This window comes from Trachypithecus francoisi, unplaced genomic scaffold (assembly GCF_009764315.1).
Source record: "Trachypithecus francoisi isolate TF-2019V2 unplaced genomic scaffold, Tfra_2.0 Lachesis_group5, whole genome shotgun sequence".
In the NCBI taxonomy this organism is placed as follows: Eukaryota; Metazoa; Chordata; class Mammalia; order Primates; family Cercopithecidae; genus Trachypithecus; species Trachypithecus francoisi.
The window spans coordinates 77,937,591-77,965,557 of record NW_022681470.1 but is presented as its reverse complement, the minus strand read 5'-3'; the positions used below and the strand labels follow the sequence as shown (position 1 = coordinate 77,965,557).

General features: G+C 36.6%; 1 protein-coding gene across 4 annotated transcripts in view; it reads right to left on the bottom strand.

Annotated features, from left to right (window-relative positions):
- Positions 1-7,385: 7,385 nt before the first annotated feature.
- MARK1 (microtubule affinity regulating kinase 1) overlaps positions 7,386-27,967 on the bottom strand; it is a 149,331-nt gene continuing 128,749 nt past the window's right edge. Inside the window, exons 14-18 of one of the 4 annotated variants that reach the window (XM_033196857.1) lie at positions 21,210-21,310; positions 19,773-19,937; positions 18,539-18,793; positions 14,058-14,102; positions 7,386-10,053 (exon numbers count right to left, since the gene is read on the bottom strand). In XM_033196857.1, coding sequence (XP_033052748.1) covers positions 9,699-10,053; positions 14,058-14,102; positions 18,539-18,793; positions 19,773-19,937; positions 21,210-21,310 — 921 coding nt within the window. In that variant the 3' untranslated portion in view covers positions 7,386-9,698. The remainder of the gene's footprint in view (positions 10,054-14,057; positions 14,103-18,538; positions 18,794-19,772; positions 19,938-21,209; positions 21,311-27,967) is intronic. The other 3 variants (XM_033196858.1, XM_033196860.1, XM_033196859.1) reach the window with 3 other exon arrangements.

Sequence of the window (27,967 nt, the reverse complement as noted above, 5' to 3'; positions counted from 1 at the left end):
AGCCTCCCGAATAGCTGGGACTACAGGCGCCCGCCACCTCGCCCGGCTAGTTTTTGTATTTTTTTTTTTAAGGTGGAAGATATTTTTATTTTTTTATTTCCATAGGTTTTTGGGGAGCAGGTGGTGTTTAGTTACACGAATATTTAGTCGTGATTTCTGAGATTTCGGCAACCACTCTGGAAAACAGCATAGAACCCTTAAAGAACTACAAGTAGATCTACCAGTTGATTCAGCAATCCCACTACTGCAAGAATGGCCATAATAAAAAGTAATAGATGGCGTGAATGTGGTGCAAAGGGAACACTTTTACACTGTTAGTGGGGATGTAAACTAGTACAGCCCTATGGAAAACAGTATGGAGATTCCTTAAAGAACTAAAAGTAGAACTACCATTTAATTCAGCAATCCTACTACTGGGTATTCACCAGGAGAAAAGGAAGTCATTATATGAAAGTTTTTTGTATTTTTTTTAGTAGAGACGGGGTTTCACCGTGTTAGCCAGGATGCTCTCGATCTCCTGACCTCGTAATCTGCCTGTCTCGGCCTTCCAAAGTGCTGGGATTACAGGCTTGAGCCACCGTGCCCGGCCAAAGATGATGTTTCTTATATGTAACACTCCATATCTACAAATGGGTTTTTGTACTTATTGTCGTACTATACTGTGTCCTAACAGTCTTGTAAAACAGGCCGTAATTTTTTAAAGGTGTATTTCTTTTTCCAGACAATTCACTTTCATCACATATCCTTCTCTTTCACATACCTCTTGCTTTATACTCATGAAAATGTATTGTGGTATTCTATTACATATACAGAAAATACAGGCCGGGTGCAGTGGCTCACACCTGTAATCCCAGCACTTTGGGAAGCCAAGGCACGCAGATCATGAGGTCAGGAGATCGAAACCATCCTGGCTAACATGGTGAAACCCCGTCTCTACTAAGAATACTAAAATTCGCCAGGTGTGGTGGTACATGACTGTAGTCCCAGCTACTCGGGAGGCTGAAGCAGGAAAATAGCTCGAACCCGGGAGGCGGTAGTTGCAGTGAGCTGAGATCACGCCAATGCACTCCAGCCTGGGCGACAGAGCGAGATTCTGTCTCAAAGAACGAAACAAAAAACAAAAGAAAATGCAAATGCTGTTACTAACCAATATGATGAATGAAAAAAATTAACTTTTAACCATTCTGGCTTTTAATAAAGTTCTAAACGTTATATAGACAGGTTTCTACATAAATGTAAAAATTTTTAGCAATAAGTAACTCACTTATAATATGAATTTAGAGAATGGAAAATATTACATTTTATACTCCCCAAATAAATAATTTATTTTTAATGCTTCTAAAACCATAAAGGATATATGATTTTCACATTTGAAAACATTTATAAATGTTCTTAGTGTTCCCTCGAATACCTATCATTGGATCATTACTATATATTCTTTATTTCAGTTGCTGATCATGTCCTGAATCTACAACCATTATATCTTTTCTGAGAACATGCAAATCTGCCTTTAGATCCAGCTTCCAGTTTATAATCTGTGTATAGGACATTTCATTCAGAGTCCTTCACCTTAGCCTGCCATCTAAGTTGCTGCACTGAGCTGCAACCTATTTATTTGTTAAATAGAGCGGTAAAGCTTGATTATCTTTATGCTATGATTTAAAAATTCTAAGCCTGAAAGCAAATATTATTTTTACTTTTAAACTAGGCAAGTCATGATTCTTTGATTCTCTTGCTTTTAACTTATTTATGTCTATATTAAAAGTGGGTTTCTTATAGGCAGCATATAGTTGGTCTTGATGTTTTAATCCAATCAGCCAAGTACAGCCTTTGCATTGGGGCTTTTAGACCGTTTACATTTAATGTAATTTTGATAGGATTGGGTTTAAGACTGCCATTTGTTATTTGTTTCCTATTTTGTCATCTATTCTTTTGTTTCCTTTGTTTCTTTTTCTGCTTTTCTTCCCCACTGCCTTCCTTTGGATTGTGTTTTTATTTTTTTGGTTTTTTTTTGGTTCAATTAAAACATTTAACTGATAAGTTAAAATTATTATATTTGTGTTACACTTTTTTTTCATCTTTGTTCTTGAGACAGGGTCTCACTCTGTCACCCAGGCTGGATGCAGTGGCACGATCTGAGCTCACTGCAGCCTCAACTTCCCAGGCCAAAGTGATCCTCCCACCTCCATCTCCCAAGTAGCTGGGACTATAGGCACAGACCACCATGTCTGGCTAATTTTTTTCTATTTTTTGTAGAGACAGAGTCTCACTATTTGTCCAGGATGGTCTTGAACTCCTGGGCTCAAGCGATTCTCCTACCTCGACCTCCCAAAGTGCTGGGATTACAGGTGTGAGCCACTGCACCCAGTCAATGTGATGTTTTTATATATGTATACATTGTGGAATGGCTAAGTCAAGCTATTTAACATAGGTGTTACCTCACATACATATCATATTTTGTGTGAGAACACTTAAAAATCTTCTGTCTTAGGAATTTTCATTATCTACAGTCACCGTGATATACAACAGATCTCTTGAATTTATTCCTTCTGTCTAATTTCATATCCTTTGATCAGTATCTCCCCAATCCTTTCTCCCCCAGCTTCTGGTAACTATTATTTTACTTTGTTTCTATGAGTTTGACTTTTTTAGATTCCACCTGTAAGTGAGATCATATGGTATTTGTCTTTCTGTACCTAGTTTATTGCACTTCACATAATGTCCTGCAGGTATCATTCACATCACAATTGGCAGGATTTCCTTCCTTTGTTAAGGCTGAATAGTATTCTGTTACGTATATATGCCACATTTTTTTAATCCATTCATCTGTTTATGGACATTTAGGTTGGCACCATATCTTGACCATTGTTAATAATGCTGCAGTGAACATGGCAGTGCAGATATCTCTTCAGATCACAGATTTCATATCCTTTGGATATATACCCAGTAGTGGGATTGCTGTATCATATGGTAGTTCTATTTTTAATTTTTTGAGGAACTTCCATACTGTTTTCCATAATGGCTATACTAATTTACATTTCCACCAACAGTGTACAAAAGTTCCCTTTTCTCTACATCCCTACCAGCATTTATTAGCATTCAGCAATTTATAACAGTTATTCTAACAGATGTGAGGTGATATCTCATTGTGGTTTTAATTTACACTTCCCTGATGACTAGTGCTATTGAGCATTCTCCCTTCATTGGCCATTAGAATGTCTTCCTTTGAGAAATATCTGTTCAGGTCCTTTCCCCATTTTTCAATCAGGTTATTTGTTTTCTTATTATTGAGTTGAGTTCATTTATATATTTTGGATATTAGCTCCTTTTCAGATGAATAGTTTGAAGATATAGTCTCCCATTCTGTAAGCTGCCTTTTCACTCTTTTGATTGTTTCCTTTGCTGTGCAGAAGCTTTTAAGTTTGATGTAATTCCAAGAGAATTTTTAAAAATACCATTTTGTCTTTTTTGCTGGCTCATTAGCTATAATTCTGTTTTGTACTTTTAGTGGTTGCTGCAAGGTTTACAGTACACATCCTTAACATACTCCATCTCCTCTACATACATGATATAAGAGCTTTGCAAAAAACCTTCAGGCCTTTGTACTAGGTTGCCATAACTTTTATTTTTACATGTTATACATCTTACAATGCATTGTTAATATTTTTACTCTCGACATAGTTGTTATTTTTGGTGCTTTTTAATTCCTTTTTGTAGACTCCCATCTGGTATATATTTTCTTATGCTTGAAGAACTTTATTTAACATTTCTTTCCCTGGCCTCTCAGCTCTAATGCAAGCCTGCTGGTGGTAAATTATTTCAGCTTTTATGTGTCTGAATATCTTTATTTTACCTTTGCTTTAGAAAGATAATTTTATCTGGGTATAGAATTCAAATTTGATAGTTTATATTTTTTCCCAATACTTGTCTGGCTTGCATCATTTCTGCAAGAAGTCAGTTGTTGTTCTTATTTTTGTTCTTTTTTCTTCCTTATGTAATATGTCGGGTTTTTTTGTTTTTTGTTTTTTGTGGCTGATTTTACTGTTTTCCCCCCTCCTTGCTGGTTTTAAGCAACTTGTGATATGAAAATTCTTGATTGATGTTTATGAAACATTTTAGGTCTGTTCATGATTCCCTGAAAATTTCAAAAAATTACATCTCCAAACATTTTTTCTCTCCCCACCTCCTCCTCTTTGTCAGAACTCTACACATATACTAGATTGCTTGACATTGTCCTACAGCTCTCTAATCTTTTTTCATCTGTTTTTTGTTTCATTTTGAATTTCTATTGTTATATGTTCAAGTCCACTATCTTTCCTTCTGCAATGCCCAATATACTAATTCCATTTGTGTGTTCTCAGAAATCTTAATTTTCATTTCTAGATGTTTGAAGTGTTTTTTTTTTTTTACATGAAATGTCTCTACTTAACCTTTTTTCTAACTTTCTGAACATATAAAATACAGTTACAATAATAGTTTTAATGTCTTTGTCTATCAATTTGACCATCTCTGCCATTTCTGGTTCAGTGTCAATTGATATTCCTCATTATGTGATATATTTTCACACATATTTGCATGCAGGATAACCTTGAATCAATGCGAGTTATGATGACTATTACCTTGTTGAGTGATGCACATTTTCTTCCTTCCTTCCTTCCTTCCTTCCTTCCTTCCTTCCTCCTTCCTTCCTTCCCTTCCTTCCTTCCCTTCCCTTCCTTCCCTTCCTCCCCTCCCTCCCTCCCTCCCTCCTCCCTCCCTCCCTCCTTCCTTCCTTCCTTCTTCCTTCCTTCCTTCCTTTTTTACGGTATTTCGCTGTTGTTGCCCAGGCTAGAGTGCAATGGCGTGATCTTAGCTCACTGCAACCTCTGCCTCCTGGGTTCAAGCAATTCTCCTGCCTCAACTTCCCAAGTAGCTGGGATTACAGGCATGTGCCACCATACCCAGCTTATTTTTGTATTTTTCTTCTTTTCTTCTGTTCTTTTTCTTTTTGTTGAGACAGAGTCTCACTCTGTTGGCCAGGCTGGAGTGCAGTGGCACGATTTTGGCTCACTGCAACCTCTGTCTCCCAGGTTCAAGCAATTCTCCACCTCAGCCTCCTGAGTAGCTAGGATAATAGGCGTGTGCCACCACACCCGGCTTATTTTTGTATTTTTGTATTTTATATTTGTATATTTGTAGAGATGGGGTTTCACCATGTTGGCCAGGCTGGTCTTGAACTGCTGACCTCAGGCGATCCACCCACCTCAGCCTTCCAAAGTGTTGGGATTACAGGTGTGAACCACCGCGCCTGGCACATTTTCTATTACTATATTCTTGAGCTTTGTTCTGGGACATAGTTGTTACTAAGAAACCCTTATCCTTCTGGATATGGCTTTTGTTAGGCAGTACCAAGGCAGTGTTAGTGCTAAGTAGTTCCCACTACTGAGGCAAAACTCTTCTGAGTACTATGCCCACTGCTCCATGAATTGTTTTCTACAAATGGCTGGTTGGACTAGGCATTACCCTTGCATGAGGTTCGATGAATTGTTCCTTCTAATACTTTCAGGTGGTTCTTTCACTGGCCTCATAGTTTTCTTACATTCATGTGCTGATTTCTGCAGATCTCCAGAGCTCTTTCTTTGGTATCCCTCCACCCGCCTCTTCCCTGCAGACTCCAGCTGTCTTGGCCTCCCTGGCCTCTCAGTTCTGACTTCTTAACCAGAGAGAATGCCAGGCTCCAACTTGATAGTCCTCTCCCTGTGCCACATGCTGGGCCAATCACAGAGGTCATTTTGTTTGTTTTCCTCTCAAGGATCATTGTTCTTCATGGACTAATAGCCAAGGTCTTAAAAATTTTTATTCTGATGAAAACATTGTGTGAAATTATTTCATATATCTCATCTTGTTTCTTCATTGTCTCAGGTGGGAGAGTAAATCTGGTACTTGTTACTCCACGTGAAGTGAAAGTGGAAGTCTTAAAATGCAAGCTGAAAACTTGAATCCTATGCCAGGAAGCTCTGCTCCCACCAAATCATCTTTCTTACAGTCTGTGAATCCTATTCATGACACCTTGTTTTTTTTGGAGGGGGAGGGGGGACAGGGACCACTCTGTCACCCAGGCTGGAGTGCAGTGGCATGATCTCAGCTCACTGCAACCTCTGCCTCCTAGGCTCAAGCGATCCTCCCACCTCAGCCTCCCAAGTAGCTGGGACTATAGGTGCATGCCACCGTGCTGGGCTACACTTTTGTATTTTTTGTAGAGACAGGGTTTCACCATGTTGCCCAGGCTGTTCTTGAACACCTGAGTTCAAGCGATCCACCCACTTAGGCCTCCCAAAGTGTTGGGGTTACAAGCATGAGCCATTGCACTCAGCCCATGATACCTTGTTGATACATCTTTTGAAATGTCTCTTTCCTTTTACCTTTTCCCACCCTGTGTTAACCATCCCACATCTATGCTATTTCATTCATGCTTTATTGTTTTAACCTCTGAAAAGATCTTCCTGCCTCTAATCTTTAATCCAGTTTATACATTTCTATGATACATTTCTTTTTACTGCTGTTTCCTAGAACCTAGACACTAATGTACACTGGCACTCAACAAACTTGCTGAATTAATGAGCCATTCTTTAACAACCAATTTATTAGGTACTTCCTTGGTGTAAAAAAACCTCCTAATTTCTCCCCTCTAGCCATAGATCAGGTCCAAGCTGAGACTGCCAATTGGTGCTTTACATAATCAACTATTCATCAAGCTATGTGAACCCTGCTACTTCCTAGAACATGTGGTTTATTTTTAACACGTCTTGGAGCTATTACTAACTTGAAGCCTTTTTTCCATCTGTAGGATCTTTTCTATTGTCTCTTAAATTTTACCCACTCTTTAAATCCCTTAAAAGACCTGTCTTTCCAATGTCCATACAGAATTCACTCTTCTCCGAATTTCTATAGCATCTATTATCTGTGCTTGTTTGAGCGCTTTCCGTTTCCTCTGTGTGTCTGTGTGTGTGTATGTTTTAGTTGTGCATATATTTACATTTATCTTTTCGAATGGAACAAAATTTCAAAGAGTTGGAACCATCTTTTATATTTTTTTTTATGTATCTTAAGACAAAGTAGGTATTTCAATAGATATTTTGAAAATGAAGGCAGAGGTCATCTTGATTAATTTGCACAGGCTAATGGAATCACTAGTTTACAGTCAATTGGCCTTGCTGCTCACTGTATGCTTCCCCGCCCCCCGGCCCCATGGTGGAATGACACCGTTGGTGAAAATCACCTCAAAATAAGGTCTTCCAGGTTTTAAATCAAATTCTATCTTAGAGAATATTATTGAATCAAGGTTCTGGAGTATATTTAATCTTATTCTTTTCATTTAACAAATAAAATGCTGTGCCCCAGTTTCCACAAAATAATTAATTTAATATAAGGGATGTCATATCAAATAATATTTCAACAGAAGCCAAGGAAATCCTGGTATCACATAGCCAGTGAACATAAACTGGTATTTATTTATGCAAACATATTGCAAAATTCCTCTAAATCTTTGAAAAATATTTGTTGTCATGAACACATAAAATGAAAAATCTAAAGTGAGTATCAAGATTTCATTTTTAGTTCATAAAAGATATTGAAGTCAAATTCCTTTCTACAAACACAGAAGAGTTGGCCACAGTGAGAAAATGTAAAAAAAACCTCAGTTTCTACCGTGGAAAACACAGGAGGTCTATTTTTTTAAAAAAGTATTTCAGTGACAGGAATTCCTATAAAAAGATTAAATATTCTTGTCATAATGACAAGACACCTTCATAGCTTCAATAATCTTGAAAACCTTCACAGCTTCACCCTTTGACAACTAAATTTAGAACACATACAATAAACTCCTCATACAGAATACTTTTGTACTAGAAAACAGGTAATTCACATTCTGATAAAGAGCAAAAGACAAGTGCTTTATTATGAGAACTGTTCAAGTAAAATTTCAGTGTGCACCAGTGAAAGTGAATCAAGATTTGCATCAATTTTTTTTGAATGAACACTAGGTTAAAAAGGGGCTACACATTTTTTTTTTTCAAACACCACCCTTTGCTAAGGCAAAAAAAAAAAAAAAAAAAAAAAACAAAACCTCACTTAATTTTAGAACATAACTGTTACAGAAGAAAGCTACATCACAGTACAGTACAGAATGTAAAATTCACCCTAGTCTGGAAGCCATTATGGAATGGCACATCACCTACACTTAGACCTTCTAACGTAGGTTGGAATTACAGTATTTATCACAGCTTTATTTTCTTTAAACTGATAAAATTTGAATACACTTTCTATTTTTCAGGAGTGTGCAGATGGGGCCCATATGTTGATATTACAGTAATTACAACAGTAAATAACATTGCACAGTCAACCTCCAAGGCTAATTCAGTATAAAATAACAAGTATTAAAATGTACCTTTACTAGTGGTTTTACATCGCATATATCACTAATTATGAAAGAAAAATAGGCAAATGCCCAATCACAAAGCGGCACATTATAGGCATAATGATGTGGAATAAATACAAGAAATCTGGCAAAATATTTAAAACAAACGAGTTACATGGGAACAAACTCAACAACCACCTAAGCATAAATCAATAATATACTGTTATAAATAGTATGTTTTGCTCACAAGTCTCTTAAGTACTTATAGATATTACACTGGCAGGGGTGAATAAAGAGGATAGAGGAGAATGAGGCAAATGTTTCCAATGCCAGTTAATTCCTGAGGTGGCATTATTTCTTAACTGATGCATTGATCAACACTGTAAAGATGAGTTTGTGCTATGAAACAGTCCCAATATTATTATATTCCCGCAATTATATTGCGGTATTCTGAAGGCAGCAAACCTACGTGACAATTTATGTTATAACAGCCAGATAAAGTATGTTTTTTTTTCTTTTAAATTTTGTTGCTACAATTAGCAGTGGGTCAGAAAACACTTCAAAGTTCAAAAGAAACTTGATGTAGATTTAACTTTTTCCCCAGTACTTCTTAGTTAGCTCAAGGCAATGCTATTATTCAATTTCATGTACTTGAATTTAAAAACTCTAAGCGCCAACACTGTAAACATTTTGTATCTTCTCAACTAAACCTTGTGGGATAACAAGGAAAAGAGCAAAGATAAGCAGTAATAATTCTGTGTATAATAAAGCTGATCTATTTTTCAGCTTCTGGTTTAAATTTAAATATGATTTTAAAACAATTTTTAAAGGTCCATGCTACAACTTTGTAAAGACTATTTCTATGCACTTTTAATTCTGGACACAATTTTCAAAATTGCATGATGGAGGTAAGACTTTAAAAAACCCACCAGAATGTAAGTAACAGGGAAGAACATTTTCAAATCAAAGCATCAAATGTACATTCATGTGCAGAAATCTAGACAACTATACAAGGTTTTAAGCAATCATGTTTTATTATACAATTCTATGAACAGAAAATGAACAGAAATACACAATATACTTACCTGTACATGTGAACCTACTTTTTAAGCTACAGATATTTATTATAGTTCATACTGACTTTTAATTTTACAGTTCATAACTATGTATAACCTTATTGCATTAAGGGCAAATTCTACATGGGGAGATTCACAGGCAGACCACATTAGGCATTACCAGTACATTCAAAAACTGTACCTCATATATGTATGTATCTTCCCTGAACCTGTACATTTGGACTTCTTTACAGCTTAAGCTCATTTGCTATTTTTGATGCAATGTTCTTAAAGGCGATAGATGTCCCGGATATTCGCTTGAAGCGGACGCCATTAAGTGACAGTCGTGGCAACTTGCAGACTTCCATCTCCCACTGCACGAGGCTATCCTGTCTAGCGTCTCCATGGACACAGAAAAGCAAAAATCTCTCTTTTTGCTCATAATCACAGTTATTTGCATCTAACACTTTTCGGATTTCTCTCATCATGTCATTAGGGTCCATTGAACTAGTGGTCTTCATACTCCATGTGAACCGCAAAGAACGCGGCTTAGAATCTTTACCCTCTTCTTTGTCTCTTTCTTTTGGTTCCCCTGATGTACTTCTGGAAGAAGAGGGCAAAGGGAAAGAATGAAAACAAATATTTCACTCAGCAAAGAGATCAAAACACACATAAAATGGAAGTGGTCATAATTCAGTGCCTAATAAAACTACCTAATTTGCAGACTACCCTCAGATGGACGCAAAGATTTATGTTATCTTGCTGTTACAGCAACACACCCCAAGATGCCATCTGTTTTGACTTTTAATATTGTCAATCTAAAATAGCATTTTTCTGAAATATAAGTGGCTTGAGGGAAACAAGTCTGCAACTGAAAGTGAAGAACTTAATACCTTCTTCTGTTCCATATTTCTCTGTTCAAGCACACACAAAATAGGAACCACTAATATTCTATTTGGAAATACACATTTTTGAAATATAAAAAAATATTTCTGCCTTTTTGGATAGGAGAAATATAATAATTTCAGAGGGAAAGATAATTCGTTTACCTGATAAGGTTGAGAAAGAATGTTGTACTGCAATCATGTAAAGACGTTAGATTATACCACACGTCTCAATGTCCTCCAGTGATTTCTCATTTCACTATCCTTAAACAGTCTACAACGTTTCCCATGACTTGCACTCCAACTTCTACTCTCCCCACCCCATTTCCTAGAATTTTTCTCCTTCCTCAATCCTATCAGAACACAATGGCCTCCATGTTATTCCTGGAACACACAGGTTATGTTCTTGCCATAAGGCTGTTGCACAGACTGTTCCCTCTGTCATGAATGCTTCTCCCCAGATGGCTGTGAGGCTAACTCCTTTACTTTTTTCAAATCTCTGCTCACTTTCTTCATGAGGCTTCCCTTGACTGCCCTACTGTACCCTAACTCCTATCTTAGCATGGCCAACCCCCCTTAGCCTGCTTTAATTTTTCTCTATAGCACTTACACATTCTAACATATTATTTAATCCATTTGTTAGGGTGTTTATTGTCTGAGTCTATCATTAGATTGTAAACTCCAGGAGGGCAAGGAATTTTGTCTATTTCATTCACTGATCTATCTCAGGCATCTAGAACTGTGCTGGGTAAATAGTAATCATTAACATATTTGTTAAATGACTAAATCTCACTGAATTTTACTTATTGCAGGCATCCCACAAGTAATATGGAAACAAAAAACCTATTTCAAATAGTCATAGAAAGAAACCTGCATAGCTTCATCAAAGTTAATAAATCATTCATGATACAGAAAATCCTGTAATTAAATTTCTTGAACAATTATCCAAATAGAGATGTTACATTGCAACTTGTTAACATATCTCACTTCTGTGATTTAAGAAAAAAAAAAGTACCTTGAAAGGAGTTTATAATCTACTGCATAAATATTTTAAATTAATATATATATACATTTTATATCAATAGTATAATGCATAGTCAGGTATAATTTTATATATATTATTTACTTCATTTCCAGGTGTGTGAGCCTAGGTATCTGAGTCCCCAAAGCTCTGCAAACTATGCAGTCTTGAGAAAATAAGGAAAGGAACAGGTAGAGAAAATAAATTTCCAAAGACTATTAAGTACGGGAAGTATGTACTTCATGTTCTCTATTTTTCTCTTTTTGCCCACTGAATCTAAGCCATTACATCACAGGCCTCTTAGGGCTTGCAAGCCAACCAGAGTCATTTACCAAGGTCACATGTATAATTCTGGTGGATTCGGCATGCTGGAAGGGACCTGAGAGATCAGTTGATTGAGCACTCATTTTAAAGACGGAACTGATGGCTGGAAAACTTAGAATTACTTTTCTGTGGTTCACACCTGTAATCCCAGCACTTTGGGAGGCCAAGGTGGGAGGACCATGAGGTCAGGAGTCTGAGACCAGCCTGGCCAACATGGTGAAACCTCGTCTCTACTAAAAATACAAAAATTAGCCAGGTGTGGTGGCACGCGCCTGTCATCCCAGCTACTTGGGAGGCTGAGGCAAGAGAATTGCTTGAACCCGGGAGGCAGAGGTTGCAGTGAGCTGAGATGGTGTGACTGCACTCCAGCCTAGGCAACAGAGCAAAACTTTGTCTCAGAAAAAATAAAAATAAAAAAATAAAAAAAAATAGTTTTCTGAAGTTATAGAGCTAATGAGTTGAAAAGTAAAGACTAGAATTCAGGGGTATTATTCTAAGTCTAGTTTCCTTCTATTCCACCTTAAGATGACTTTAAGACAATAAAATTTTTTTCTGCATGGTCTCACAGACATTGCCACTGATAATGTCAATTCTAGAAAGCTCCTGGAAATGTGGATATTAATATAATAACAACTAACATTTATTGAGTATTTACTAGGTGCAGGAACTGCCCTAAGTGCCTAAAATGTATTAATTACTCATTTACCCCTCAGAACAATCCTAGGAGGCAGTTAGAGTGAGGACATGGAGGCACACAGAGTTGAAGTAACTTCCCCAAAGCCACACAGTAAGGTAAGTGGTAGAACACAGCTGAAACCCATGCACTCTGGCTGAGAATCTGTACTTCTAACCACAGTACCACCCCATCTCTCTGAAATGACAGAACCTCATTATAACTGGCTTGATCCCACCTATGTTCCTTGCTGGTTTTTTTTCATCTGTAAAATAGGCATTTTCACCTAGTTGTTGTGAAAATTAAATGACCAGAAAGTACTTTATAGTTAGTATTCAATAAGTTAGTACAAAAGCAAAAATAGAACCAAACCCAACAACAATCAAACAAAAGGAAATGTGAAAAGTATTGTGTAAACATTTATAAAAGATCAGTTACTAATTCTTATAATGCAGTAAAATTATGTTGTTATATCAAAAGGATAAAAATGTAACTATTAATGGCCACTTGCAATGCCACACACTACTAAATGTCTCAGAGGGAAATTTAGTGGAAATATAGGATGAAATGCAAGGAGGGGCTCAAAAGGGAAGACTAAGTGAGGGAGAGGCTAAGAACAAGTCCTCCATGTTTATGTAAAAGGCAGAAGAAAGTGAGAATATTTGTCTTGCTCCCCTGTGGCTCCGTACCATGGTGACTCAGGTACCTAACTCTACAAAGAAACATTTCAACTACTATTACTAAATATAAATATAGCACAGTTTGTTAAAAAGACTACACGGGAATGCTATAGTTTTCCCAAAGTTAATTATGTTTTATATTTTAAGTAATTTGAAAAGTAGAAATCAAACTGGGGGCTTGTGTTCAGTTGGTCACGATCGTTTCTGAATGAAGCCAGAGTCTTTCGTACTGTGGAATACTTGTTGGTTATAAAATTTATGTTGCAACCCTTAAGGCTTGTGTACACTCAAAATAAATTAATGCCTTGATTTCTTAAATTTCCCATTTGTAAAATATTAACACAAGTACTAACATGTCCATAATGTAGTCCCTAGAACAGCAGCATAAGCATCTCCTGGGGACTTGTTAGAAATGTAAATGCACAGGCACCTGCCTCAGCCCCTGAATCAGAAACCCTGGGTGTGGGATCCAGCAATCTTTTTATCAAGTCTTCCCTGTAATTCTGATTGTGCTCAGGTATGAAACCCATTGCCAGAATGAATATACAAAGTAGCATTAAATGTCAAAAAAAGAAATCCCCAAAAGTATGGCAGGATAGAATTTTTAAATGTGGTCAAACACTGAATTCTCACCTAAAATATATAACTAATATCAAATCTTCCTTCCCTGTTCTGTGTTATTTGTGCTATTTGACTCAGACTAATTTTAGTTACATTACTTTAGTGAGAAAAATATCAGTACATTTAATCTATTAATTCTTCAGCTTGACATACTTTACAGAACAGAAAGCCTATTTTTTTTTTACCAAGTACACAATTCAAATGCATGTTTGGAAAACAAACTTAAAGTTGACTGACTTGAATGCTAGGTAACGTTATGAAAACCCACCCCAATATAAAAATCTAAAATATGCATGCTATCTAGTTATTAGATCTATTCATGACCATTAAGTGCTTGAAGTATTTCAAAAGTACGTTTCCACACACAGGGACCTAGCAGCGAAGTATTAATAGTGGCTCCTCACCTTGAGGTGTCGGTTCTGCCACTGGCTTCGCCTTCACTTGGATCCCTCAAAACAAAGTGAAGGTTGAGATTTAATGATAAAAGTAAAAAATATATCAAGAAAACCTATATCTAAAATTATTTTAAAATTAGCTTGTTGAGCAAACTTCTACTATGACAGTTTTCTATTACTAGTCAGTCTGAGACTATTTCTCATGTTTTTCATCATAACCGCATGTAATTTATCATTTATTGAGCGTCTACTCATTTTTGTCAACAGGCAATATAAGGTGAAAGTTTAGAATTGTTTTTCATAATCTTCCAATTCCCAGCCACAATTCATTTGAAGTCATAATTTATCCTTTGGTTTAGTTTAATCTAAAGTTAAAACTACTTAATAATTATCAATAGCAAGATTCAACTTCAAATTTGTAATTATGTATAATTTTAGTAGTCGCTCAATTTAGAAAATATATACATTAACTTTGTAGTTAGCAAATAAATACCAATTTCTAAATAAGCAATTTCTCTTAGAAGTTATGCTAACAATTCACACACATGATAAAATATCACAGCAAATTAACAGCCTATCCATGTAGGCAAGTCTAAAAACATGGATTCAATCTTAAATAAAAACACTAACCTTACCTGGATATCCACCTGTGAAACAAAACCAGGAAAACACTACTAATTATTTTGAGTTGCATGTAATTAATATTTTTGAAGTCTACCAAAATTTTAATGCTTTGCTATTTTTAAAGGTAATTAAATATCTTGTGATAGAGGGTAAAATACTATTAAATAGTGGGAAAAATCACCAACTTGAATCCTTAAGTTAACGTTGTCTTAATGTTTTAGCCATTCCAGAAACATTTCTATTATTTATGTAAAATTATGCAATAAGAATAAAATCAGTGGTACTCTCCCATCCCCCAAATTAATAAAACATACCCACATACCAAGCTCTAAAATTTTAAATTGTTCTTAAGAATATGAATGCCTTATGCCTCTCAGGGTCTTTAACTAATACATGCCTTTCTTAACAAACATATTATGAAAAAAAATTTTTTCTATCTGAATTTAAAAGAATGCTAAAATGTATTCTCACATTCAAATGTAATTCTTAAATTTCTATTTTAATAACTGGCATTTTCATTGGGAAGAATAATAAAAATTCAATGCCATCTATACAAATCCATTTTTATTATAGCACATTGAAATAAATAAAACATTTTTTAGCAGGCTCAAAGTGAAATGTACATTTTCAGTTACATGTAGATGAACTGATACACACAGATGGGCAGTGTCTCAACTTGGCAAGCAAGACAGTAATGCTGTCGACTCCCACTGCTAAGACAAAATTCCTTTAGGAAGGGACAAAAATCTCACTGGACTTTTCTGTCCTATTTATATTATGCTTTATTATTCACTATTAGCAAACACCTATTCCACAGCTGCCAAACTTAAAGCATTAGGAGTGAAATGTCCCTTAGACCCTATTTCCTCTGCTATAATTGACTGAAATCTCGATTGACCCATACCCTGTTCCTGCCTACCTGGATGCCAGCAGGAACATTGGAAGAATTTCTGCTACTGGCAATTGTTTCAAAGAGCCCAGGAAGTCTGCTTTAAGTAGCCATGGTAGGAGGCAGATGGGGCTACAGAAGGTGCAGCTGGCTCTAACAGCATATGCAGCACAGCATGCTCTCTAACACTTAAAAAACAATTACCTACACATAGCAATATATACTCAACTGAACAAATTGGGTTATTCCCTATATAAGAATGAGCTGTGGTTAGAAAATCATAAGGTTTGGTGTAGAAGTGAGCCATGCAGGTATTCAGGGCAGGGAATTGCAGGCAGAAGGAATAGTAGGTACACAATGCCAAAACAGTGCTTAATGTACTTGAGGACAGTCTGGTGCCTGGGTGGCTGGTGTGGAGGTGGCAAGAAGAAGAGTGGGAGAAGAAGAGATCAGAGCAGAAATGGATGGCCAGGTTACACAAAGCCCCACAGGCTATGGCGAGGGCACAGAATTGTATTCTGAGCAAGGCGAAAGCTAATCAGGGGCTTTAAATCTAAGAGTGACATGATCAGATTGACATGACACTGCTGAAACAGAAGAGGAGGACAAGGACAGAAAGTAGCAGAACCTAGCAGAACTATGAGGAGGTGAAAGATGAACAGTCGTTCAGAGTATGAAGGCAGTGGCGGGAGTGATGGAAGCAGCTAAATTCTGGAAATGCCGTGAAGGTAAAGCCCACACAAATTGCCAATGGATCTGATGTGGTACGAGGAAAAGAATTGTCAAGGACAACTCCAAGGCTTATGGTCTGAGCAACTGTAAGGACAAGGCTGCTAATTCCTAAGACAGTGAAGAACGAGGGAAGGATAGGTATGGGAAGAGGAACAAGAGTTGAGTTTTGAACATGTTCTGTTTCAGAGTCTATAATGTATCTAAGTGGAAAGGCTGAGCAGCAGTTGGATGTAAGAGTCTGCAGTTCAGGAGAGAGATGTGGGCTAGAGATACACTGGGGAGTTGTTCACACAGGATGGAATCTAATGTCATGAGCCCGACTGAGATCACCAAGAGTGTAAGGAAAACCAGAGAAAAAAACGTGTCCAAAGACTGAGCCCTGGGGCATTCTAATATTTAGAGGCTGGGAGAAAGGCAAGGGAATCTGGAAAAAGCCAGTAAAGAAGTCTGAGAAGCGATAGCTAGCCTGTGAGGTAGGAGAAAACCAGAGCCAAGCAAGGGAAACACTTTAACTGTGTAGAATGTTTCAAGACAGTTAAGTTGCTCACAGGAAGGCAGGAGCCCCATCAGTCTCACTTGCTGCTGTACAACAGCGCCTACGAAAGGGCCTTGCATGTAGGTCTCCACATATGTGTTCGATGACTATATGGCAATCCTTTATCAGACCCTCCCAAAAGACCAGCTCTAAGGCACTTTCTTGCTTTGACATTCTATCTCCTGACTTCCTTTCCACAGTACTCTGTTTCCCCTAGAGTCTAAATTTTTGTTGCAGAGTTAAGAGAAATATTTTGCACAATGCTTAATGCATAATTAGTAATCAAGCACTAAACTACAAACCTATTTTTCTTCACTTTAAAATTAATTCTGGCTTAACCATGAGAATGTACTGGCTTTTTGAAATGGCCTTAAATAGATAAATTCCAAAAGCAGAAACTACTGATATTCTGACTAGTACCCTGCAGATGGCTGGCTAACACTGTGATCTACCTTCCATGCTGACTCTGTTGGTGAACTTTTAGTTCTTTCTGTAACAAGTTGTCATGCTGCATAGTAATTGCCCAAATGGTACAAAGTCACTGACTGATATGGTTAGAAATTTATGTTACATTTGAGGCTTTAAAAGTTTTTAATTCAGCTATGTGATACTGGGCAAACTGATATATGAACCAAGTCTATAAATAGCTCCATGATAAGGCAAGTAAGACTGAAGCTGCTGCTTCTCTTTTCCACATCCACTCTTTGAAATCCTAGGAACAGTAATAACATTGGAAACTAAGTATTTAATTAGTATTTCTTAAAGCAAATATAATTATTTCTTACCCATCATTGAAGGCTCAGCTGAAATGATTATATGATAGGGTGCCTTCACTGTCTCCCTAGATAGAAACAATTCTATCTTCCTCTGGAATCCAGCATGTTGCCCACACTTTTTAGCACATGTTCTGCTTTATATCACAGCTAGTTGTTTGTCTGCTTCTTACAAGACTATAAGAATCTGGAGGGCACAGATGCTGTCTTACCTATCTTTAGATTCTGTTCTGCACCTAACACAGTGCTTTGCTTGTCGCAGGGCTTAAGTAGGCATTTAGTGGGACACAGGAATAGATGAAATTGACATCTGCCTGCATTGTAGTAGTAACTTATATCATCAATGTGCACTGTACATGTATGCATAAACACAGTAAGTATGCTTACTTTTTAGAAAGTATAATTGTATTGTTTAAGTAGATTAGACCTTTACTATACATGTATTGATTTTGCGTTTACTATGTTGTGATGATAAGGTTTTATGATATAAAATTACATAAGTGATCTGCGACTCTGGTGTGCAGGCTTTTTATGCAAAGAAGAAAAAAATGTAAATGATATATTATTAGTAAGCAATTTAAAAGTATTGTCAAGATAAATCTGAAGGAAACATGTAAACTCATTTCTTTTCCTCAATCAAGGCTTTCAAATATAAAAATCTTTCGTTAAAACACACATTTTTGAAGTCAAGTTTTTGTTCTTTCCATTTTATTTTACAGATTTTTAAAATCTCATTTTGTCCTTTTTTTTCTTTCTCTCTCTTAAGGAAAAATACTTTATGTCTTCCTAGATTTTTTTCTTCTAACTCTGTAAAAGAGCAGCTCTAATGAAATGTTATGAAACCATTTTAGAAAATTACTATAAAGATTAAAAAAAAAGTCAAGTTTCCTTCATAATCCCTAGAGGAAACAAAATATGACAGTACATTGGTACTGACCTGCGAACAAATTTGGATGTGATTTTGCTTATTATACCAGTTGATGTTCCCCTTCTGGCATGTGCAAATGCACCCGTTTCATGGGATGGTGAAGCAGGTGGCCCATTGTAAGCAGCGCTGCGTCGCTCCCGGAGCTGTTCACCATGGAAGGTGCTTCGGCTTGAGCTCCCTCGGGGAAAGCGGGTCCGGTCTGGAGTCGCAGTACTAATACTGTGAGCAGATGGGGAAGCAGCAGGCACTCTCTGGGTTGTACTGCTGGGACAAATTAAGATATATCATTTAGAATAATGACAGGAAAACCTTTCACTCATGCTAAAAACTTGAAACAAATAGCTATGGCTACTTCTTTTGGCCCTACTTTATTTGTTCACATTAGAGATGTAAGACACGGGTTAATTTTATTTACTATATCATTGGAGAAGAGTAAAATTTCAGTTTGAAACTAGGTACCTTTTGTTTGGTCACTAAAAATTAAGAAATGACTGAAACAGGGACACAAAGATAAATACTTTTCAGTATCAGGAACGCCAAACCAGGGGTACTGCAAATATTTTTTAAATATTCTCCTGAAATCATTTAGCAATCAATGTTGAATACAAATTTTATTGTTTAATAAAAACGCTTTGAATAAAATAATTTCCTATTTCTAATTTAGGCCTCAGTGATGGTACGACATCACATGGCACTACCAATATGCCCAACAAATCTAACAGAGGGTTAAAATGCTCAGATGTACTGAATTTGAGAAATCTTAAAATAGAAAAATACTAGAAAAACAATTACAAAATTTTATATCTGAACAGGCTCTTTGAGTTCATCAGTTTCATTGATAGGAAAACTGAAGTCCAGTTTCATTAAGAAAAAGGAATTGAGCCTGATCATTATCCGTGGGTCTCAACTCCCAGTCTAGTGTTTGTTTGTATGTGTTTAAATTATAACAAAATCAGTTTACCTAAATGACAAATTAAGCAGCAATTCTTAACTTTATGGGGATGGACGTAAAATCAAGTCCTTAAAAAAATTCCTCTAGAAAATGATTTAAGTTATATGCAACATTTCCAACAACAGCCAAAGTACATAGAAAGTTTATGTTACAATTCAATTTTTCCTCCATTACAAATACTGAATCTTATTAGAAAAGTCTTAACATGATGGTGACTATCATGTATTTTCACATGGTGCTATATTTTTAGAAATTCTTAATGAACAAAATGAGATGTAACCAGTACATTACCCAGGCCGGTAAGCTTCAGAGCCGTCTTTAATGGTTGGCAGTGTGACTTTAATAGGATGACCAGAAGTGGACATGGACTTCTGGTGGCGGGGTCGTGCTGAGGGGACAGCAGAGGCCACAGAAGAGCCTGCAGAAGATATGCTACTCACAGACATCTCCGTAAGGCTTTCGCCATAAAGCAGTTGAGAAGACCATGGAAATGTAAAAAAGAAGAAAAACTGTGGTTGACTAAAATTTAAGAACTATATTTTTAAAAATCTAAACTAACACCTTTCATGACTGAAACATTTGAAAGAAACTAACATAGCGGCATTATTAATGACTAACAAAACAATTAATATTCTTATGAAAAGTATACAGGGTGAATTTATCACTATTATCCATGAAAAAAAAATCTCACACACACTTTATGTATGTAAATGTGAGAAAGTACAAAATTATTTTTGTGGATATACAATAATTTCAGATAAAATTATTATGACTGGAGTCATTTTTTACTTCCCCAAAATCACAGTTTGGTGTGATATGTTGCTGTAGTTCGTTGTCCATTATTCATACAATCAGAATTGATAATTATACCAAAAATATTATCTCTGGATTCATCAAAACACTTTTAGATCATATCATGGTCAATAGGTTAACTGTTGCAGATTAAAGGAGCTGCAGCTTAAAATTTAGTATAAGAAAAATCGTTAAGTCTGAAATCAATTTCCAATTATCTTATGTACAAAGAAGATACATTTTTCTTTGTATGCCTTACAACAGCACTTACTTTACATTCTTATTAAGTGAGAAGAAACAAATGTGAGAATGGTTTGTACACACTACTGAAATGACTCTAGGTGGTACTAAGAAAATAATTTCATTAGAATAGGCTCCATGTCTTTGTACTGTATTGATGAGTAGTCCTTGTAACTCATGATAGAAAGAAGATACATTTTTTAAGTAATAAAAATAATATGATTTATTATTATTTGAAATAAAACACTTTAAAAATTATGTGGTTCTGAATGATGAGAAATAAGATGGCCACATTTTTTTCAGAGGGAGGAAAATAAAGCCTTTATTCAGATGCAGTAATGACTTGATGGGAGGTGAAAGGGAAGGAGGCAGCAGGTGCACAAAAGAAAAAGATACAAATTATGAAGATGAAATTAGGATGGTATATGATCTGCTTTGTTACAGAAAAATATTTACTATCAGAGTTTACTCAGAAATTGGCAGGTAAAGAGATTTATTTCTTGTTTTCTCTAAATGTTTTCCCATCTTTCTATCCTAGTACAGGAGAGATGTCTCAGTAAGAATGGTTGGGTTGCAATCTTACTATTTCATGTAATAACTACTTTTCTCCTGACCCATTCAGCTGCAGGCATTTCAGCAAGGGCACTAACACAGAACAATAGCAAAGGTATTACTACTTGGCACTGTGGCATTTACCTGCTGTCTTTTCCATTCTGCAATGCTGTGTATCGATCTGTGGTCCTTTCACAGACATATGTATTCCTTCTTGCCATGCTACCTCCAGAATACACATTGTTCTTCAAGAATAAAAAAAGGGCAATTAAAAAATTATAAATATATTTGTGGAAAGCCAAAGAAATGTTATTTAAGCTGACTCTGAGAAAAATCCACAGAATTTTAATTGATTAGAATCTTACATTAACAAGAATTATCCCCTGCCTCTCTCTCTCATTTAGATTTCAGAAGCAAAAGACAAAGCATCAAAAATGAACTCATTACAGTTTTAGCTTATCCTCCTACAATAGCAGCCAGCAGTTTGGAAGCAATAGGAGAGCTGGGTTTCTATTCACTCCCTCCTTTGTGAGCTGGTGGTAGAGAAAGGGCAGGAGCAGGGGTGTGAGCAGCTCTAAGTGACTAGGAGTGCAAGCCAACTCCACACTAAGTATCATCACCAACAGGAGCCTGGGGCAGTAAAGATGGCACGCCCACTCAGAAGCCTGTGGGCTGCCTTTCTTCACCTGCTTGGGAAACTCTCTCAACCACTGGGAATATTAAGCAGACTAAATGCCCCAGGATCAAAAGCATGTCCAGTTGAGGCCACCAACAGTGGTGTGTGCAGTGCCACACTGAAGATATTTCCTCAAGGCTCAGGTTTGAGCTAGAAGGAAGGCCAAGTCTGAGGAGCCTTGGAGAAAAGAGAGAAAATAAGCAAAAAGGGATAGACAGATGATTCTCCTTACCACGCACACAACCTTTGACCTGTAACCCATTGTTGTGCCTGCCAAATCCTGACCTACTCACTGGTAATAAAATATACAGAAATGATTTTCAACGTGGATATAATACTCTTCTGTTTAATCCTTACTCCAATAAAAAAACTTGCTACTTTTGACTAACCCAGCATTTAAAATGTATATTCAACCTAAACATTGTTGAATCATGAGGGCTACAAAGTTAATAGATATTTGCTTGAATTCACTTTGAAGAAGGAAAAAAATACATATAAACAAAACTGAATACAGATTTAAAATTTTTCAGTAGTGCAGGTTCATAGATGGAAGGAATTTTGGCACCAGTTATGTAAAAAGCATATGCTAAAAACTATAAAAGTATGGTAGCAAAACAGGCAAAGATTATTAAAATTTTTAGGCAAGACTTGGAACATGTAGGCCAATTGTGGTGGCTCATGCCTGTAATCCCAACACTTAGGGAGGCCTAGGAGGGCAGATTGTTTGAGGCTAGGAGTTCAAGACCAGCCTAGGCAACATGGTGAAACCCCATTTCCACAAAAAATACAAAAAAATTAGCTGAGTGTGATGGCACACACCTGTAGTCCCCAGCTATTCAAGAGGCTTAAGTGGGAGGATCACCTGAGCCCAACAAGTTGAGAAGAATACAGTGAGCTGTGATTGTACCACTGCACTCCAGCCTGGGCAACAGAGCGAGACCCTGTCTCAAAAAAAAAAAAAAAAAAAAAGACTTGCTCCATGTTATTAAAGCAAAGAAAATTGATTTGATTATGTGATGCATTACGAAACTAACTTACATTAAAGTTCTCAAAAAACTAGGAATGTCATCATATTTCATAGTTTGAAAGACATTGTTTCATTACCTGCTTTCCCATTTAACATGACATTAACATCTATTCACGTCAAGGGATACTAAAGTTTTATGGCTGTAGCCTATGCAACTGTACAGATATACCATATTTTATTTTAATCAATAAATTCCTAATTTTTGAACACTTAAATCATTTCCTACTCTACTCTTAGAAGCTACTAACATTTAATTCCCTAGAAATTAACTGGAAATTTGAAATCTTGAGGACAAATCTTAGAAATACATAATAGGAAATAGGAAAAACATACTGGGCAATTATTAAAACTGCAGAGGATTACTGAAAAGCTGTAAAATCACCGCATGGGCACCAAATGTACCAATATAAAAATATTTGCTTTTGATAATCTCATAATTTTGGCCAAATTGTCATATGAATGACTTAATTCCTTGTCAAATCATGCTACCATACATCTTCTGGAAGCCTCTAAAATGTTTGTGGCTATTCTCAATGACATTTCTTTCCTTTTCAAAGGCTGATGGTGAATGGGATCTCTCCTTCCAAGCTGTGCCTCTGAATTTGTGCTCCTCCCACCCTACCTCCCTTGCCTTGACCCTTCAATGCCAGTGACATTCAGGTACGGCAACCATCAGTTGTATTTCCCCAAGGAAATTTAAGATAGAATTAGGCAAAAGTTATGGAAACATAGTGTTACTGCTTCCATTTGTCATACATTCATATAAAACTAACTTTTATAGTTGACCTTCCTAATTCAAATAAAAAAGATCTAGTGATCACTAAGCAGGTAAGGTTCTTTCTGCTGAGGATTTGGGAACTAGGTGGAAAATTACCCTTGCAGATTCTTGCAGTCTAGTTTGGTAACTTCCTCAATGTGGAAACCAACCATGTAAACAACTTTTTGGGGGTTCTTTCACGGTAAAGTGATTATATTTTACATAATTATATCATGTTTATATACAGTATTTTATACTTACTATAGCATTCTTAATCTTTTTGAGTCTTCCTAAAATAAATCTCTTCTTCCCCTTATTTTATTTTTTAAAATGCTGGGGGTTTTTTTTGTTTTTGTTTTTTTTAAATTTTTTAAATCTTCTTTTAAAGTTCCAGGGTACATGTTCAGGATGCACAGGTTTGTTACATAGGCAAATGTGTGACATGGTGGTTTGCTGCACCTATCAACCTGTCACCTAGGTATTAAGTCCAGCATGCAATAGCTATTTTTCCTAATGCTCTCCCCCAACCTCCGATCTCCTCTGAAAGGCCCCAGTGTGTGTTGTTCCCCTCTCTGTGTCCATGTGTTCTCATTGTTCAGCTCCCATTTATAAGTGAGAACATGTGGTGTTTGGTTTTCTGTTCCTCCATTAGTTTGCTGAGGATAATGGCTTCTGGCTTCATCCATGTTCCTGCAAAGGACGTGATCTCATTCCTTTTTATGGCTGCATAGTAGTCTGTGGTGTATATGTACCACATTTTCTTTACCCAGTCTATCACTGATGGGCTTGTGGGTTGATTCAATGTCTTTGCTATTGTGAAGAGTGCTGCAGTGAACATAAATGTGCATGTACCTTTATAACAGAATGATTTATATTCCTTTGGGTATATACCTAGTAATGGGATTGCTGGGTCAAATGATATTTTCAGTTCTGAATCTTTGAGGAATCACCACACTGTCTCCCAGAATGGTTGAACTAATTTACATTCCCACCAACAGTGTAAAAGTGTTTCTCTGCAACCTCGCCAGCATCTGTTGTTTCTTGACTTTTTAATAATCACCATTCTGACTGGCATGAGATGGTATCTCATTAAGGTTTTGATTTGCATTTTTCTAATATTTAGTGATGTTGAACTTTTTTTTTCACATTTGTTGGCCATGTGTATGTCTTCTTTTGAGAAATGTCTGTTTATGTCCTTTGCCCACTTTTTAATGGGGTTCTGTTTTTCTTGTACATTTGCTTAAGTTCCTTGTAGATTCTGGATGTTAGACCTTTGTCAGATGGATAGATTGCAAAAATTTTCTTCCATTCTGTAGGTTGTCTGCTCACTCTGACAACAGTTTATTTTGCTAAGCAGACGGTCTTTGCTTTAATTAGATCCCTTTGTCAATTTTTGCTTTTGTTGCACTTCCTTTTGGCGATTTCATCACACAATCTTTGCCCATGCCTATGTCCTGAGTGGTATGGCTTAGATTTTCTTCTAGGGTTTTTATAGTTTTGGGTTTTATATTTAAGTCTTTACTCTATCTTGAGTTAATTTTTGCGTAAGGTATAAGGGAAGGGTCCAGTTTCAATTTTCTGCATATGGATAGCTAGTTCTCTGAGCACCATTTGTTAAAATAGGGATTCCTTTTCCCATTGCTTGTTTTGGTCAACTTTGTTGAAGATGAGATAGTTGTAGATGCAGTTTTATTTCTGAGTTCTCTATTCTGTTCCATTGGTCTACGTGCCTGTTTTTGTCCCAATACCATGCTGTTTTGGTTATTGCAGCCTTGTAGTACGGTTTGAAGTCAGATAGCATGACGCCTCTGGCTTTGTTCTTTTTGCTTAGGATTATCTTGGCTATATGAGCTCTTTTTTGGTTCTATATGAATTTTAAAATACTTTTTTTCTAATTCTGTGAAGAATGTCAATGGTGACTTAATGAGAATAGCATTGAATTTATAAGTTGCTTGGGCAGTATGGTCATTTTGACAATATTGATTCTTCCTATCCATGAACATGGAATGCTTTTCCATCTTCTTTGGTCCTGATTTTCTTGAGCAGTGGTTGTAGTTCTCCTTGAAGAGTTCCCTCACTTCCTTTGCTAGCTGTAATCCTAGGTATTTTATTTCTTCGTGGCAATTGCAAATGGAGTTCATTCATTATTTGGCCCTCTGCTTGCCTGTTGTTGGTGTAAAGGAATGCCTGTGATTTCTGCACATTGATTTTGTATCCTGAGACTTTGCTATAGTTGCTTATAAGCTTTAGAAGCTATTGGGTTGAGATGATAGGGCTTTCTAGATATAGGATCATGTCATCTGCAAAAAAGACAATTTGACTTCCTCTCTTTGTATCTAAATGCTCTTTATTTCTTTCTCCTGCCTGATTGTCCTGGCCAGAAATTCCAATACTATGTTGAATAACAAGTGGTGAGGGAAGGCATCCTTGTCTTGTGCCAGTTTTCAAGGGGGAATGCTTCCAGCTTTTGCCCATTCAGTATGATATTTGCTGTGGGTTTGTCATACATGGCTCTTACCATTTTTAAGGAACTCAAAATATGTTCCTTCAATACCTAGTTTATTGAGAATTTTTAACATGAAGGGATGTTGAATTTTATCGAAGGCCTTTTCTGTGTCTATTGAGATAATCATGTGGTTTTTGTCTTTAGTTCTGTTTCTGTGACTAATTACATTTATTGATTCACGTATGTTGAACCAGCCTTGCATCCTGGGGATGAAGCCAACTTGATCATGGCGGATAAGCTTTTTGATGTGCTGCTGGATTCAGTTTGCCAGTATTTTGTTGAGGATTTTTGAATCAATATTCATCAGGGATACTGACCTGAAGTTTTCCTTTTTTGTTGTATTTCTGCTAGGTTTTGGTATCAGGATGATGTTGGTCTCACAGAATGAGTCAGGGAGGAGACCCCCCTTTTCAATTGTTTGTAAGTTTCAGAAGAAATGGTTTCAGTTCCTCTTTGTACCTGTTAGAATTCAGCTGTAAATCCATCTGATCCTGGGCTATTTTTGGTTGGTAGGCGATTTATTACTGCCTCAATTTAAGAACTTGTTATTGGTCTGTTCAGGGATTCAAGCTCTTCCTTTCAGTCTTCGGAGGGTATATGTGTCCAGAAATTTAAATAAACACAGTCAAATGATAAGGAGGATGCCACCATTGACCCCACAGAAACACAAACAAACATGATTTGTTTGCTCTTGGTTCTCCAATTATTTTAGTTGTGACATAAGGGTGTTGATTTGAGATCTTTCTAGCTTTTTGATGTGGTATTTAGTGCTATAAATTTCCCTCTTACCACTGCTTTAGCTGTGTCCCAGAAATTCTGGTACATTGCCTTTTTGGTCTCACTAGTGTCAAATAATTTCTTGATTTCTGCCTTAATTTCATTATTTACCCAGAAGTCATTCAGGAGCAGGTCGTTCAACTTCCATGTAATTGTGTGGTTTTGAGTATGCTTCTTAATCCTGAGTTCTAATTTGATTGTGCTGTGGTCTGGGAGATTGTTAGGATTTCAGTTCTTTTGCATTTGCTGAGGAGTGTTTTACTTCCAATTATGTGATCAATTTTAGAGTAAATGCCATGTGGCACCAAGAAAAATGTATATTCTGTTGTTTTGGGGTAGAGAGTTCTGTAGAGATCTATCAGGTCCACTTGGTCCAGAGCTGAGTTCAAGTCCTGAGTATCTTGTTAATTTTCTGTCTTGATGATCTGTTTAATACTGGCAGTGGGGTATTAAAGTCTTCCACTATTATTGTGTGTGTGTGTGTCTAAGTCTCTTTGTAGGTCTTTAAGAACTTGTTTTATGAATCTGGGTCCTCCTATATTGGGTGCATATATATTTAGGATAGTTAGCTCTTCATGTTGAATTGAACCTTTTACCATTATGTAATGCCCTTCTTTGTCTTTTTTGACCTTTGTTGGTTTAAAGTCTATTTTGTCAGAAACTAGAGTTGCAATCCTGCTTTTTTCTGCTTTCCATCTGCTTGGTAAAGTTTCCTCCATCCCTTTATTTTGAGCCTATGTGTGTCTCTGCACATGAGATATGTCTCTTGAATACAGCACACTGATGGATCTTGTCTTTACCCAGCTTGCCATTCTGTGTCTTTTAATTGGGGTATTTAGCCTATTTACATTTAAGGTTAATATTGTTATGTGTGATTTTGATCCTGTCGTCATAATGCTGGGTGGCCAGTTTTGCAGACTTGTTAATGTAGTTGCTTCATAGTGTCATTGGTCTGTGTACTTCAGTGTGTTTTTGTAATGGCTGGTAACAAATTTTCCTATCCATGTTTAGTACTTTCTTCAGGATCTCTTGCAAGGCAGGCCTGGTGGTGGCAAAATCCCTCAGCATTTGCTTGTCTGAAAAGGATTTTACTTCTCCTTCATTTTTGAAGCCTAGTTTGGCCGGATATGAAATTCTGGGTTGGAAATTCTTTTCTTTA